This window comes from Castor canadensis, chromosome 4 (genome assembly GCF_047511655.1).
Source record: "Castor canadensis chromosome 4, mCasCan1.hap1v2, whole genome shotgun sequence".
NCBI lineage: Eukaryota > Metazoa > Chordata > Mammalia > Rodentia > Castoridae > Castor > Castor canadensis.
In genome coordinates, this window is record NC_133389.1 from 146580603 (window position 1) to 146597124 (window position 16522).

The 16522-nt window shown below is 40.4% G+C and overlaps 1 protein-coding gene across 3 annotated transcripts in view; it reads right to left on the bottom strand.

The window, feature by feature from the left end:
- The window catches only part of Dnah7 (dynein axonemal heavy chain 7), a 310589-nt gene extending 297775 nt beyond the window's left edge, over positions 1–12814 (bottom strand). The window contains exons 1-2 of one of the 3 annotated variants that reach the window (XM_074071306.1): positions 12527–12813; positions 5926–5988 (exon numbers count right to left, since the gene is read on the bottom strand). In XM_074071306.1, coding sequence (XP_073927407.1) covers positions 5926–5988; positions 12527–12541 — 78 coding nt within the window. In that variant the 5' untranslated portion in view covers positions 12542–12813. Of the gene's footprint in view, positions 1–5925; positions 7312–12526 lie in introns of all 3 variants that reach the window. The other 2 variants (XM_074071307.1, XM_074071308.1) reach the window with 2 other exon arrangements.
- Positions 12815–16522: the final 3708 nt, after the last annotated feature.

Genomic DNA, 16522 nt, shown 5'->3' on the forward strand with positions numbered 1-16522 from the left:
AAATTTGGAGACTTCTTAAAAATCTAAACGTAGACCTGCCATATGATCCAGCAATCCCACTCCTGGGGATATACCCAAAGGAATGTGACTCAGGTTACTCCAGAGGCACCTGCACACCCATGTTTATTACAGCACTATTCACAATAGCCAAGTTATGGAAACAACCAAGATTCCCCACTATTGATGAATGGATCAAGAAAATGTGGTACTTGTCCACAATGGAATTTTACTCAGCCATGAAGAAGAATGAAATCTTATCATTTTCAGGTAAATGGATGGAACTGGAGAACATCATTCTGAGTGAGGTTAGCCAGGCTCAGAAGACCAAAAATCATATGTTCTCCCTCATATGCGGACTTTAGATCTAGGGCAAATGCAGCAATGTGGTTGGACTTGGATAACATGATAAGGAGAGAGCATATTTGGGTGATATAAAAATAGATAGAAAACCCAAAACATGAAAGTGTGTGATGTCCCCACTCCAGAGGTGCTAATACAGTAACCCTAAAACAACAGAGGTTATCACGAGAAGGGGATCAGTAACCAGTGTAAAGATCAGTTAGAGATGAATCAACATGGGTCATAACACATGTACATGAAAGCAATGCTAGGAATATTTCTGTATAGCTATCCTTAACTCAACTAGCAAAAACACTTTGTCTTCCTTATTATGCTTGTCTCTTTTCTTCAACAAAACTAGTGATAAAGGCAGAACAGGAACTGAGCGGGGAAAGGGGGAGAAGGTGGAGGAGGGGGGCAGGGGGGAGAAATGACCCAAACAATATATGCACATGTGAATAAATGAATAAGTTTTTAAAAAGTATGAGTGCTTATGCTTTCTTTTGGATTCTGTTTACATGGAATATTTTATTCCATCCCTTCATTTTTAGTCTTTAAATCCTTAGAGGTAAAGTAAGTTTCTTACAAACAACATATTAGGGCCAGCACAACATATTAGTGGCTCAACTGGTAGTGCACCTACCTAGTAATGTACAGTTGGGTCTTACTATTTTGATCCAGTCAGTCACTCTGTGTCCTTTAATTGGAGAATTTAATCCATTTACATTCAAGGTAATTATTCATAGGTAGGTATTTACACAGCCATTATGTAGCTTGTTTTCTAGTTGTAGTTCCTTTCTTTCTTCTCTGTTTACAGTCTTTGTGGTTAAAGCGATTTGCTCTAGTGGTATGTTTTGATTCCTTGCTTATTATTTTTGGTTCATCTATTAGAGATTCTTGTTTCGTGGTTACCATGAGGCTTACAAAAAATCTTTTGATTATAACATGCTATTTTGAAATGATAGTAACTTGACATGTTTATAAAGATAAGAACATAAGCAGAATAATAAGAGAAAATATATTAATAAGAAAACTGTTCATTTGTACTTCATTCCTCTTCACATTTGAAATATTGATATCTTATTTTGCATCTTTCTCTATTGCCTATCTCTTAGTGTATTAATGTTGCTATTATTTTTAATTGTTTTTAGGCTTGATACAAAAGATATGAACGGCTTACAAACCATGCTAATAATTTTATAACATTCTAAATTTGTTGGTATAATTACTCTTTCCAGTGAGTTTTATACCTTCATGTGGTTTTTAATCATTAATGTCTCTTCCTTTCAGGTTGCATTTCTTCCCTGGTGGAAATAACACTCTCTCAGCCTTTGTCTGGGAATGTCTTTATTTCTCCTTCATTTCTAAAGGGTAGCTTTGCTTCAGATTCTTGGTTGACAGTTTTCAATTCTTTTTTTCTTTCAGTACTGTGAAAATCTCATGTCACTCTCTCCTGGCCTGTAAGGTTTCTGCTGAGAAGTCTGGTGTCAAGAAAATCAGGGGACACTTACATGTTGTTTCTTTTCTTTTTTAGCCTTGAGAATTTTCTCCTTTTCTTTCACCTTTGAGAGCTTGATCATAAGATGTGTTGGGGTAGACTTGGCTTGGTTAAGTTAAACCTGACTCGTGTCCTTTGACTTTCTTATACCTGGGTATTTGTATCCTTCTCTATATTTGGGAAGTTTTCTGTTATTCTTGTGAATGAGCTTTCTACACCATTGGTATTTTTCAAGTCACACTGAAACAATGGAATGAATATTCACTCTTTTAATACTGCAGGTATGCTTCACTCCTCTTTTTTTTTTCTCTTACAACTATGTATTTTCAAATAGCCTTTCTTTGAGCTCACTAATTCTTCTGTTTGTTTGATCTACCCTACTCATGATGTCTTCTATCATATTTTAAATTTCACTGAGTATATATTAGCTGAAAATTTTGTTTGAAATTTTAAAATGCTCCCACCTATTAAGTTTTTCCATTAGAGTATTGAAATGTTTTCTGTTTTTTTTTTAACACATTGAGTTTCCTATAAATAGGTATTTTTAAATCTCAAATCTCTCAGAGCTCTTCCATGTTGATTACCACCTGATCAGTTTTTGGAAGCTAATTTTGAGTATTAGGCAAGGTCATGGTTTCCTGAAAGTTCCTGATGATTACTGGCACATGATATTGGCTGGGTATTGAAGGATTTAGTATTTATTTAGTGTCCCTAAACTTGCTTTATTATTTGCACCTGTCTTTCCAGAAATACACTGTAAGTATGTTATTCAGAAAGAGCCAGGAGAATATGTAGAATAAGCAGGGTTTATATCCCCACAGCCTCTCTCTGTGGCTGGAGTAAACTTTAATGCTTTGTCCACAGTTACTGGCCCAGGGTCAGACGTTGCAGGATTCTGCCCGACTCAAGACAGTTACAATAGATGAACCAGCTCCAAGACTCCTATGTCACCATATGCTACCAGGCTACCAGGTGTCACACCCTTAGTCCATAGCCTGCCCAGACCAGCTCAACACTGGAGTAGTTCCAAGGCCCACACTGCTGATTACTAAGGTGGACTGATTGCCTAAGACCATTTTAACCAGTAACAGGTGATGGTAGCTGGAAAAGAAGTCTGGGGCTGCGTGTCTTTCCCTGTCACTGGATCTAATCCAGAAGCACAATCTGAGGTAGGGAAGAGTATGGGGTATGTTAGGCTCTCCCCAGTGTTAGGTTTTATTACCTCTTTACTAAATTCCAGGGCTAAGTCTTGTGCATACAACTCTACCTTGTCCTATCCCTCCCACCCCCATTAAATAGGGTCTTGCACCATGCTATGCTGTAGCACTGGTGAAGAAAGTCCCTTGGCCACCTAGGCTGATGCTAAACTGGTTTATGCCTGAACCTCACAGCTGCAAGAACCTGCATAGTCTTTGAGTGTATGAAAGCCCATGCCACAGCTGACAGTGATGCAGGACAAAACACCAATCCATCCCATGTGGCACAGGCCTCTGTCTGATGCTGGGGCAATAGCTAGAGTCCCATCTGCAAGCCCTGGTCTGGTGATAGCTGTGTTGCCCCACAGTTGGCAGACAGTGGTTGGAGACAATCCACTGGCCCCCAAGACTGACAGATGCTATGACTGACTATACCTAAGTCTCCCAGCTGCAAGAGCCTGTATATTCTCAGAAGTGGGATGGGTGTGCCCTGGGCCTACTCCAAAGCTAGAAATGATGCAGGCTGAAACTCAGGTCTGTCCTGCTGGTGCACAGGTCTTTTGTCTGATGTAAGGGCAGGTCTAAAGGCTCAGTATGTGAGCTCCAGCCTGCACACAGGACCTTTAACTTCTACTGGGTGCTAGTCTCACCATGACAGGTCTGACGCTGAAGTCCAAGACAAACCACTGTAGAGATTTCATGCCCTCTTCTCCCGCTAGTGATGTCCTGCTCCCACTCTGCTGTTGCAGTTGGAAGAGGAATGGTGGAGGCAGTTGGACATTTGACCTAACATGATTATACCTGCTCTGGCTGCAGGTGTTGGCCTGGCAGTAGGAGATAGCAGGGTATTGCCTAACACTAGGCTAGGCTTCACTATGGCAGGACTGGCACTATTTTTAAGCCTTAGGTCTCAACTTAATTTTTCTCTCCTTCACTCAAGCAGTGTTTCTCTCCAAACTAGACTGCTTGGAGTTGGGAGGGGACAGACCCAAGAAACTCTTTCCTTTGTGCCTTCTTCAGTGTATATGTATTTTTTTATTTTACTGAAGTAGGCACTATAGCCTCTTGCTTAATTTCTTAGTTCTTATGAAGGTAATTTGGTGTGTGAATAACTGTTCAACTTGGTGTATCTGTGGGTAAATGATCACTAGTGTGATCTTCCTCTCTAAACCTCTGATTTTAATGAGGTCCCTTACCTGATCTCTAAGCTATGGGTTACAACTTTTTTCCAGCCCCCCAAAGTCCTCCTTTTCTCATGGCCTTAAATTACCATTTATTTCGTCATTTAAAGAAGGGGTCATAGACTTTTATGTGATTCTTGCATGATCTGGGCAGTATCATAAGGAGGGAAAGGATGATTAAGATAGGTAACTAGCATTCAGACTCATGCTGGCGAGCAACAGAGTGGAGGGACCTGCAACCGGCTTCATATAAAAAGGCAATAACCAGCTTAACCAATTATGCAATACCAGAACACAGACACACTGTTTCTGGAGCCTTTGTGTCTTCCACAGACCCAGATAGGCATCTTTTTAAGTAAAATCTACCTCTTGAAGAATGCTGACAACTTAGTCTGTCTCTTCCCTTCAGATCCAGACCAACTCAATAACCAGGATTACACTAACATGTTCTTCACATTTTTACCCTCCCCTATCACCTACTCCTACTTCCCAAATAAACTACTTGCAGGCAAGTCTTTGTTTCAGGTTCTTCTTTCTCAGGAAAATAGGTCAGGAAAACTTCTATAAGTCAGTGCTCTTCCATCTGTCCTTCCATTTCTCTACTCTCATCTTTCTGCACAAAGCCTTAAAAATCCATGGGAGTGCCCTGAGTGAGGTACATAAAAAGGGAGAAAATCAAGTCACCTGTTCATAGGGACTGGAAGCCACAGTGCTGGGTCAACTTGATTTCCACTACAATCATCACTTTCTAGAAGCATGAAGATCTGGTGGTACTAGGGTTTGAAATCAGGGCCTTACACTTGCTAGGCAGGGGTTATACAACTTTAGCTATGTCCCTACCCCTTTTTGCTTTAGTTATTTTTTTGGAATAGGGACAACCTGGACCCTGATCCTCCTATTTATGCTTCCCATGTAGCTGGGATGACAGCACATACCACCACATCCAGCTATTAGTTGAGATGGGGTCTCACAAAATTTTTCCCTGGACTGCCTTCCAACTGTGATCCTCCTGATCTCCACCTCCTTATAGCTGGGAACTCTCAGTCTTAATTACTGACAGAGAACTTTTATGCTATGTATAATTTACCAACAAAAACAGTGTTTGCACTGAAACTCTGCTTAAATTCAACTCCCAGGTGTCTAATTCAGTGGTATTACACTTAACATCACTGCTAAAGAATAAATTGAATTACAGTAAAAACTAATTTGTCCATCTAAGAGCCTATTAGCTGCCTCTTCCGCAGAACAATGATAATTTACAGTCAACATAATGAAAAAGGACGCCAAGATCTGAGAAATCTTTGGTAAACACAACCTTTTCACTCTGGAACAGACATCTCCGAGTTCATCAAATCCTTTCATTTCCAAACCCAGAAACTGTGGCTTGGAGGTCACAGAGCCACAAGGGACAAAGCTGCAACCCAAGCTTTCATTTCCTGACTCATCACTATTGCTCCCCACAAGTTCATCTTGGCAATTCTTTTATTCGGAATCCTCAAATAAGATGAACATACTAGGAAATTATACAGTGGCTTTATTCAGATAGTTGTCTTTTCTAAGATATGTGCCACATAGAATTTCTTCATCAGAAAATAATGAAATTTGGGAACAAAGTTCAAAATCAGAAATTCAGTAATTTATTTTTAAGTTTGAAAACTAACCAACATTTTTAAATGACAAATGATTTGTTGAGAATGTATAGGCAAGTTACCGTGGACAACTGTGGTAAAAGTCTTGCTGGTGCCTTGGACTTTTCTTTACTGGATGGTTTATCCTGTGTGGAAAATACGAAAAAAAATGACCTGTTTATTCTTTTTAAAAAATTGTTTCACTCAATTCAATTTCACAGTGTTCATTATAAAGCACAAATTAGCTAACATATTCAAAGACATACTCGACTAGCTTTTATTGATTGATTGATTGATTGATTGGAGTGAATTATTTATTGAGTGAGTTAGTTGAGAGAGGGTCTCACTACACAGCACAGGCAGACCTTGAACGCACGATCCTTCTGCCTCAGTCTCCTGAAGGCTGGATTATAGGTGTGCACCACTATTTTCAAAATTCTCAGTGTTCGCCTTAGAATTGCTTTCTTTAGCACAAGACAGAAAGGGAAATAGTAGGTAGCATGCTTTATGAAATGTCCAAAGCCTTTCATCCATCATATCTTCTGGGAATTTACCTGAACTGAGTGTGCAAAGCTGGCTTACTTAGCTTTATCTCTCCTCTCTACTGCTAAACTGTCATTTTTATCTTAACTGATAAACTGAATGGCCCACTTCCCAAGGTGACTGATTCAGGTCAATTCAGCCTCAAGTTCCCATAAGTAACAGCTATGGTTTTCAGCAGTGCCTAAGACAAAAGTGCTGCCACTTCCTTTGCAGTAGAGAATAAGCCCTGCTAGGAATGTCACCTAGCTAAGAGGAAGCACTGTGGAGAGTGATAGCACATTGTTTTGATCTACAGAGCAGACAGCATGGGTTGTACATTTCACCAGTCAATGGACTGCTGCTCAACTCCAAGTCCATCCTTCCTGCCTCCTTCGGGATATCTGACAGGACACTCGAACTTTTCTCCTTTGCCATCCAGCACACTAATATAAAGGGTGCTAAAGAGTCACTGGAGGAGGAAGGGGCTTCCTTCCTGGTTCCAGAGCTTCTCCTCATTGTTCCCGTGGTGTGACTGTCAGAGGCCAGCATCTTTGCCTGTGGGCATCTTCTCCACCTGTGATGTATTTGGCTGAGCAGTGGCAGACATCCTCTAGCCACCCCACTTTTCTACAAGTTCCACTGGGAACCACAGAGGGAGACTTCTTTTCCAACTCTCAGCATCCCAGCAGTGGTGTCCACCTGCCAATCCAGGTCTTCAACATCTCACCAAATGTCTCTGCAATCCAGAGGGCCACACCGTATCCTCTCCAGTGAGGTCTGAGTCTAAGCTTTGGCAAGGGATGTCTTCCAAGTTTATTCCTTGAGCGCTTCCTTAGGTCCACAGCGAATGGCTTCTCCTTACATCTCCCACTCCTGCCCTTCAGCGCTACTGTCCAAACATGTTCTCTAATCCTCTGTAGTTATTGACTGCTTGAAATGTGGCCCATCTGAAATGAGATGCACTTAAATGTAGACTTTGAAGATTTATTGCCAAAAAAAGCAAAGAATACCCATTATCCCGTTGGGTTGGTTTTCTAGAACTGCCATAACAAAGTACCACAGACTCAGTGACTTAAAAACCAAAAGTTATTTCCTCATGGTTTGAAATCAAGATGTCAACATGGATGGATTCTTCTAAGGCCTCTCTTTGACTTATGTATGGCCTTCTTCTCCTTGCATTTTCATATTGTCTTCCTTCTGTTGTGTCCTAAGCTCTTTCTCTTGCAAGAACGGTGGTCATACTGGATTAGGGACCATCATAAAGACCTCAACCTAATTTAATCACTGGTGGCTCACCCCTGTAATCATAACTACTTGGGAGCCTGATATCAGGAGGATTGCAGCTCTAGACCAGCAGGAAGAATAGCTCGTGAGATCCCATCTCAAGGGAAAAAAACTTAGTGTGGTGGTGTGTGACTATCATGCCAGAGACGCAGGAGGCCTAAAATAGGCAGCTTCTGGTCCATGCTGGCCTGGTCAAAAAGCAAAACCATATCTCCAAAATAAACTAGAGTTAAAAGGACTGGAGGTGTGACTCAAGCTCAGCTGGTGCTGCAACTGCCTGGCAAGCATGTGAAGCTCTGAGTTCAAATCCCAGAACTACCAAGAAAAAAAAAAGGATTAACTACAAATAATCACATACTGATCTGAGTTCAGCATATGATTGGAGTATAAGGGGACACAATTTATCATAACATTTATTAATAATTTTGATTTTGGTTACACTACATTTTATACTGATCACATTCTATACTGTAGTGCTGTTTTTTTTTGCTGTGCAGTTTTTAACTTGATGCAATCCTATTTGTCAATGCTTGGTATTATTTCCTGAGCCACTGGAGTCCTGATCAGAAAGTTATTGCCTCTGCCTACATCTTTTCTTTTCTTTTTTGATGGTACCAGGGTTTGAATTAAGACCTTCATGTTTGCTAGGCAGATATTCTACCAGTTGAGTCATGCCCCTAGCCCTTTTTGCTTAGGGTCTCCTGTTTTTTCGTGGAGCTAGTCTTGGATCTAAGTCCTTCCCATTTTGGTCTCCAAAGTAGCTGGGATTACAGGCATGCACCACCATACCCATCCTCTCTTCCTGTAAGTGTTTTCTTGTTGTAGTTATGAAGTTTTAGGTCTCTTATCCACTTGAATTTATTTTTACAGAGTGAGAGATAAGAATCTAGTTTCAGTTTTCACAGAACTCAAATGTATGTTTTTGGCACCTTTGTTGACAATCAGGTTGTATAGCTGCATGAGTTCCTTCTGAGTCCTCTCTTCCATTCCATCGGTCTATGTGTCTGTTTTTGTGCTACTATGCTGGCTTTGTTACTGTAGGTCTGTAGCATAATTTAAAATTATGTATTGTGATACCTCCAGCATTGTTCTCTTTCCTCAGGATTGCTTTAGCTATTCTGAAATTTTTGTGCTTCCATATGAATTTTAGGATTTTTTGCATCTCTGTGAAGAATGTCATTGGAATTTTGATGAAGATTGCTTTGAATCTGTAGACCACTTTCAGTGGTCTCCACAATATTAATTCTGCCTATCCATGAACATTGGCGGTCTTTCCATCTTCTAGTGTCTTCCTTCATTTCATCTTCAATGTTTTATAGTTCTCATTGTAGAGGTCTTTCACCTTAACAGTTTTATTCCTAGGTGTTTTTAAGGCTATTGTGAATGGGACTGCTTTCCTCATTTCTTTCTCACTGCATTCATTATTGAGCTATAGAAAAGATACTGATTTTTGTATGTTCATTTTGTATCCTGCTTCTTTATCAAAAGTGTTTATCAGCTCTAAGAGTTTTCTGGTGTATTCTTTAGGGTTTTTCAAGTGTAGGATCATATCATCTGCAAATAGGGCTAATTTGACTTCTTTCTTTTGTATTTGTATTCCTTTTCTTCCTGTCTTTTGTCTTATTTCTCTAGGTAATAATTCAAGCATGATCTTGAATAAGAGTGGAGAGAATGAACAGCTTTGTCATATTCCTGAGTTTAGAGAAAATGGTTTCAGTTTTTCCCCATTTAGTAAAAAGTGTATTGTACATAGACTTTTTATGTTGAAGTACAGTCCTTCTAGTTTCTTTGGTGCTCTTTTCATGAAGGGCTGGTGAATTTTGTTTAGCTTTGCATTTAGGTTTACTTCACCCAACTGCCTATTGCAAGAGATAGTGTGAACTTGGTCTAGTTCAAGTGTTAGTCATTGTGAACAACTGTGTCCAGTTAAATTGACAATAACCTCTTAAATTTAGTAGGGTTGCAGGCATGGTGGGGCACACCTATAATCCCAGCACTCAGGTGGCTAAGGCAGGAGGATCATGACTTTGAGGCCAGCCAGGCTATATAATGAGACCATATATCAAAACATTTTAATAAGGTTGATTTAAATATAAGTGTCACATGTTTAAGTTATGGTTGATTGTTAAATTTGATACTATGGTGTTGGTCTCATAGGAAATTTTTTTTTTCACTCTTACCTCTTTTTAAAGTTATGACATTGAGTGTATATTGTGAAGAAAAACAGGGAAGGCACACCTTAGAATTGAAAAATTTACGTATTTCTACAACTAGAAAAAGTACTGGGGTAGAGAAAGACTGGCAGCCTTCTTCTTCTCTGTTCACAATTGTTCAATCTATGAGGAGTTTCCTGGTCTTTGAATATTTGTACCTTTCTCTGAAAGTTCTGCAACTAAAACTCAAATGCCTTGAGCTTTAACTCTAAGAACAAAATGAGCAATTGAAATAGACTTATATTTCTTTAAATATCTAACTTAAGAGGAAAAAACCCAGACTGCTATTTCCAAAAAATGCCATGTCACTCTCAACCTTCCACTAATGAGATGGATATGTTAAAACTTCCTCAGTAAATATGATTTTACCACCTGCTCACTTTTTTCAGACTGAAGGAATACATAAGTAAATGTCACATTAAAATGGCATTTCCAAAAGTTTAATCCATTCTATTTGCTTTAGATTAAAATATAAAATCTCCCATCTTTCCAAGGAAAATTGTACTCTAAATTAGCATAAAAGAAAATATAAAGATGAGTTTTAAAATTACAAATCAACCAAAACAGTAAGAGAGGGCCCTCTGCTGTTTAAAGGTAGTAGAAAGCAGGAAGAATCCTAGCTGGGCTAATACCCATGCTTTAAGATCCCAAGGCCTCTTCTAGAAAGGACTTTTTTGGAGGGGAAGGAAGAGATGAGGGGCATCATTTCTCAGTGGCACTTTTGTAAAGGTGAAGTACAACTTGAAACCTAACTTCCAGTGTTTGGTTGTGATGGTGGTGGTGGTTTATGTTGTTTTAGTGGATGCTTTTTAGTTGTAGATGAGTAAGTTAGGTGAAATGTGAAATAACACCTTTGCAGGAATCCCATGGTAAAAGTAATAAAGTGCATTTCAAATTCTGATGACATAAGATCTGGTATGAAATCAGGTCAAAGACCAATCTGGGCTTCAAGCAAAGAAGTTGCTCAATATACATTGATGGTGATGACTACATGTTTTGTACGAAGAAAGATCCTGGGGCTGGAGTTCTGGCTCAAGCCACAAAGCACCTGCCTAGCAAGCTCAAAGTCCTGAATTCAAACCCCAGCACCACCAAAAAAAAAAATAAATAAATACTAATAGGTCTAGTAATCAATTGCTCAGGTTTTTAGTTACTTGTATCTGAATTTTTTTTGTTCATGTGAGTTTTTTTTGCTTGCTCATTTGCTTTTACCACTAATTATTAATTATACTTTGGTATATGAGTCAAAGTGTCTGCTTCTTAGGTCTTGATTTATTACATGTATTTTAATAAAATGCTGAAATCAAACTTTCTGGAGCATTCAGGTATTAATTATTCATCTGATTAATTAATGAATTAAGGTCTTGACATTTTCTGCTAATAATCTACAGCCCAATAGATAGCTATTATGGTTTAGATATGAAGTGCCTCCCACACACCCTGCCAAAACAAAGGTTCATGTGTTGGACCACTTGAACCAGCTGGTGGTGCTATTGAAGGGTGATTGGCTCATGAATGTACTGTCTTCATCAAGGAATTAATCCACTGATGAGTTCACAGCTGAATGGATGTTAGGAGGTGCAACCTAGTTGGAAGAAGGAGATCACTGGGTTGTATCTTTGAAGGGTATATTCTGTATGCTCCTCCCCTCTCTCTCAATCTCCCCCTCCCCAAACCCTGTCTGTCCCTTTCCCCTTCCTCTGTCATGCAGTGCATCACCACAGGCCCAGAAATACAGAGCCAAGGAACCATGTCACTGAAGCCAAAATAAATCTTTCCTCCCTTAAAATGTTCTTCTCAGACACTTTGTCTTCGTGACAAAAAGGTGACTAACACAACAGGAGATTAAATCACCTTTTAGTTTCTAAACTCTTAACACTACAAAAAAAAAAGGCACTATGAAGCAATGAAAAAAGAATTATAGTTTAGTGTTAAAACAAAGAAGCTAAGAAAAAATTGTAGTTTAAACCCCTCTTTTGATCCAGGTTGCTTACAGCGTCCTTTTCTCATTCATCAGTGTGCAGAGAACTGAAGTTGCGTCCTAGCCGGCCAGAAAAATGACCGTGCTGCGACACTTCCATGCTGTCCTGGCATTAAAAAAAATTGACCATGGTTCTGCATTTCTTTCAGCTACAATTGCTCTTAATTAAGTTCAATAAAGAAAGGATTCTTTAAAAAAAAAAAAGGCTATTGCAAAATGCATCTTTTACTACATGCCCAGGGATGTTTTCTTAGGAAGTGCCTCTCGTGTAATTCAGAACACACAGCTGTGGTACAGTCTAAGTGTTTTATCTTATCTGAACTTCACCACGAGCTTAGAAAAGCCGTTCTGATTTCCCTCCTCTGCACAGGAGTTCGCCTTAGCAGGACGAGGCGATGTGCGCGAAGTCACACAGCCCTCCCCCAAGCCCGCGCACGGCCGCCGGGGACGCCTGGGGCGGAAGTCCCCTGCGCGCACCACTGGACTGTTGTGTTTGGTTGTTATGACGACCGCAAGAGCGGGCGGTTGAGCAGAGAACACGCGAGGGCATTCGCGGAAAACGCTCAACGCCCGGGTCCTAAAAGGGGTGACAGAGCTGAACACGCAGGGCACAGCTGGGGACCCGCAGATCCAGGGCTGCGACCCCTTCGGCAGTGCGAGCCTGACGGTCTGCCGCGCTCTCACCTGCTCGCTGCTCATGGCTGCGCGGACGCGCGGCCCCAGCCGCGGCTCCGGGATCGCTCCTGCCGGCCACCCCGGGCCCCCCGGGACGAGAGATGTGGTGACCCCGTGCGGTCCGCAGTCTCCACTTGCTCAGTAGCTGCGCCCTCGGCGCCCGGCGGTCTGGCGTCCAGGCGGCGTCCGTTGCTAAGCAACAGGCCCGCGCAGGTTCCACTTCCGGTCATCTGTCGCTGGGGCCCTGCCCCGAAGTGGCCGCGTGTTCCGGCAGAGGCCGCTTTCTAGGCCCCTTGGAGGAACCTGCGCCTGTATGGTGAGGCTGCCAGGAGCGCGTGGAGTGCGGGGGGTAGGGGGGTGCTGTGAGATGGGAGAGTCTGGTTACTGAAGTAGAGCCCCAGACTTCTGCACCGTGCAGGGCACCTCGGCCTTAACCCCTCCTCTAGCTTTAACTGTGCCCGAATGGTCTACGGGACTAGTGGAATGAAATGATTGCATATTTCAATGATAACGTGGGTGAGTGGAATAATGAGAACGAAGCATGAAACTTTTATTATTCATCTGCTTCCAACTCCCATTCTTCTGTTGATTCTTCCTTCCACACTAGAAAACCATCCCTTGGGAGAATACCAGAAAATGAACCTTCAAAAACTCATTTAAATCCACATTCACAGATGGCTGACTCTATGAAGGGTGCTGTGCTAAGCATTAGACACACAAGAGTGACCAAGGCACAATCCCTTCGGCACAGCTAGGGGGAGGGTCAAGCAAGCATTTAATGGAGCAGTGAAGACAGTGCTACGAATCAGTCCTCATGAGAACATAAAGCCCCAACTACTTTCTCATGGAAAGTGTGGAAAGGATGTGGTAGCTGAGATCTGAAGGAGGAAGGCATAGCCAGGCAAAGAATGTCCAGGCAGAGAGCAGATCATACACAAAAACCTGAGACAGGGAGTGTGGCTGTTTGAAGAACTGAAAATGGTTCTAAAAGATTGAAGACTAGATTTGGGTAAAGGGGGTTAGAGAGTCTAGTGAGGAAACTGAAGTGATAAGCAGGTGCTATATTTTGACTTCAAGATCATTTTACCCTGTATTGAAAAGTTCTGTGTGGAGGATTTGTTTATTCGTTTATTCGTTTGTGTTGTGTTAATGACACTTTCACTGTGCTGCTCAGACCAGCCTCAAACTTCTAATCTTCTGAGTGTTGGGATTACAGGCTTGTTCTACAAGCTGGCTGAAAAATTTTATGTTAAGAAATGGCAGGCTTTAGCTGACCATGGTGGCATAAAGTTTGTAATTCTAGTACTGGGGAGGCAGAGGAAGAAGAATCAAGAGTTCAAGATTAGCCTGAGCTACATAGTTACTTGGAAGCAATTCTCCACTATATAGCAAGACCCTATCTCAAAAAAAAAAAAAAAAAAAGAAGACTAAGGAAGAAGGGAATGAAGGAAAGAAAGGAAGGAAGGAAGGAAGGGCAGGCTCCCATCCTGAAATTCACATGGAATCTCAAGGGATCCCAAAACAATCTTGAAAAAGAACATAGTTTATGAATTCACATGTCTGATTTCAAAACTACTACAAAGCTACAGTAATCACATCAATGTTTTTTCAACAAATAGTACTGGGGGAATGAGATATACACATGTAAAAAAAATGAAGTTGGATCCTTACCAAACACCATTATACCAACATTAATTAAAAATGGACCACATACCTAAATGTTCGAGATAAAATCCTTATAAGACAATAAGGGGAAAGCTTCATGACATTGGATTTGGCAATGATTTATAAGATAGGACACTCAAAATAATAGAAAACAGACAAATTCAACTTCATTGAAGTTAAAAAACCTTTTGTGCAACATAAGTTCTGATAACTGAATAGAATGACATTCCACAGAACGGGAGCAAATATGTGCAAATCACATATCTGAAAAGGAACTAATTTTGAGACTATTAAAAAGTGTTGGCAAGAATGTAGAGTTTGGAACACTGTGCTCCACTGGGAGGACTGTAAACTGGTACAACTGTGTGGAAAACAGTTTGGCACTATCTTTAATAAATCAAAGTGAAGTTATCATATGATCCAAAATCTCTACTTCTGAGTATATACCCCAAAGAATTGAAAGCTAGGACACAAACAAATATGTGTACAGCTTTCAAAGGAAGGAAATTCTGACACATACAACATGAATGAAACTTGAAGACATGCTAGCTGAAATTACCCAGTCACAAAAGGACAAATATTGCATTATTCCACTCATATGAGGTACATGGAGTACTCAAATTCATATGGACAGAAAGTAGAATGCTGATTGGCAGGAAATGGAGGAAAAAGAGAGTCCAGGGAAGAAAATAAAGAATTATTGTTCAATGTGTACTATGTTTCAGTTTTTTCAAGATGAAAAAAGTTTTGCAGATGCATGGTTGTGATGGTTGCACAACAGTGTGAATGAACTTGGTGCTACTAAACTGTAAATGAAAAATTATTAAAATGGTAAATTTTATGTTGTGTAGCTTACCATGATTATTTGTTTTTAAATGTCCTTAAAATAAAAGGAGGAAAACTAAAGTTGAAGAGAAGAAGAGAGGGAGGATGAGAGAGAGAAGGGAAAGTAAAGAAAGGAGAGGAGAAAAAGGGGAGGAAGAGAAGAAATGACAGATTTCAGAAAGATCATATTTGCATTTTGGAAAGCTCATCCAAGCTTTAGTATAGAGAGACAGGAAAAAAGTAGAACAGAGGTAAAAGCTAGAGACCCGTTTGGAAACTATTTCAAGAATTCAGTGAGAGATGAGGGTGGCTGGAACTGAGCTAATGACAATGGAGGACGTAATGAAGCAGACAGATTCAAGATATGCAAGAAATGGTTCCATTAAGATGTTGGTGTTTAAAGGGAGAAGTAGGTTGAGGACCACTTGGTGTTTTGGATTTGGATACCTGACTGAATGGTGGTACTATTCACTGAGGTAAAATAAAAAAGGAGGGTAAGCAGGCTTTCAAGAGAAAGTAATGAGCCCAGTGTGGAGTATGTGGCCTGTGAGTTATTTGTAGGTCATGGAAGTGAACATACTGTCAATGGGTATTGCATATACTTTTCAGAGGTCAGAAGACAATTCCTGAGCTGGGCACCATACAAATGACATCAGAATCCATGAGCTTAGATGAAATGGCTTGGGGGGATCATAGAGGGAAAAACAAAAACTAAGAACTAAACACCACTTATAGTTAAGAGTTGTGAAGACAAGAACCCTGCAAAAAGAACTGAGGAAAAAAATAAAATGATCAGAGACAAAAGAGAACTCAAGAATATGGGATATAGAAACCAAGCCAAACAATATCTCAAGAAGGCAAATGTAGTCAATAGTGTCCAAAGCTTCTGAAAGTAAGTAATCTGAGGATTTTAAAGTAGCCATTGGATAGAGCAACAAGGAAGCCACTGGTGAGCATGACAAAGGAGTTTCAGAAGGTTAGATCAAAAAGAATTAACCTAGAAGGTAACACCCACGCACAGGAAATCAATGTGAGTCAATGCCCTGTATAGCTATCCTTATCTCAACCAGCAAAACCCCTTGTTCCTTCCTATTATTGCTTATACTCTCTCTACAACAAAATTAGAGATAAGGGCAAAATAGTTTCTGCTGGGTATTGAGGGGGGGGGAGCGGGAGGGGGCGGAGTGGGTGGTAAGGGAGGGGGCGGGGGCAGGGGGTAGAAATGAACCAAGCCTTGTATGCACATATGAATAATAAAAGAAAAATGAAAAAAAAAAAGGAGTTTCAGTATCAAAAGAATATAGGGCAGGTACCAGAAGCTGAAGAGTGAAAGGGACAGAGACAACCAGGATAAAACAGTATTCAAAATGTTTGAGTTATAAATAAGAGAGAAAGACTTGAGACAGGGACTATATTTTCAAAACAGTTTTGGATAATGGAGATTAAAAGCATTCCATCAAATGGAGAGTTTTATTTGTGTTTGAATGCAAATGGAGAGGAAAAAGATGAAAATAA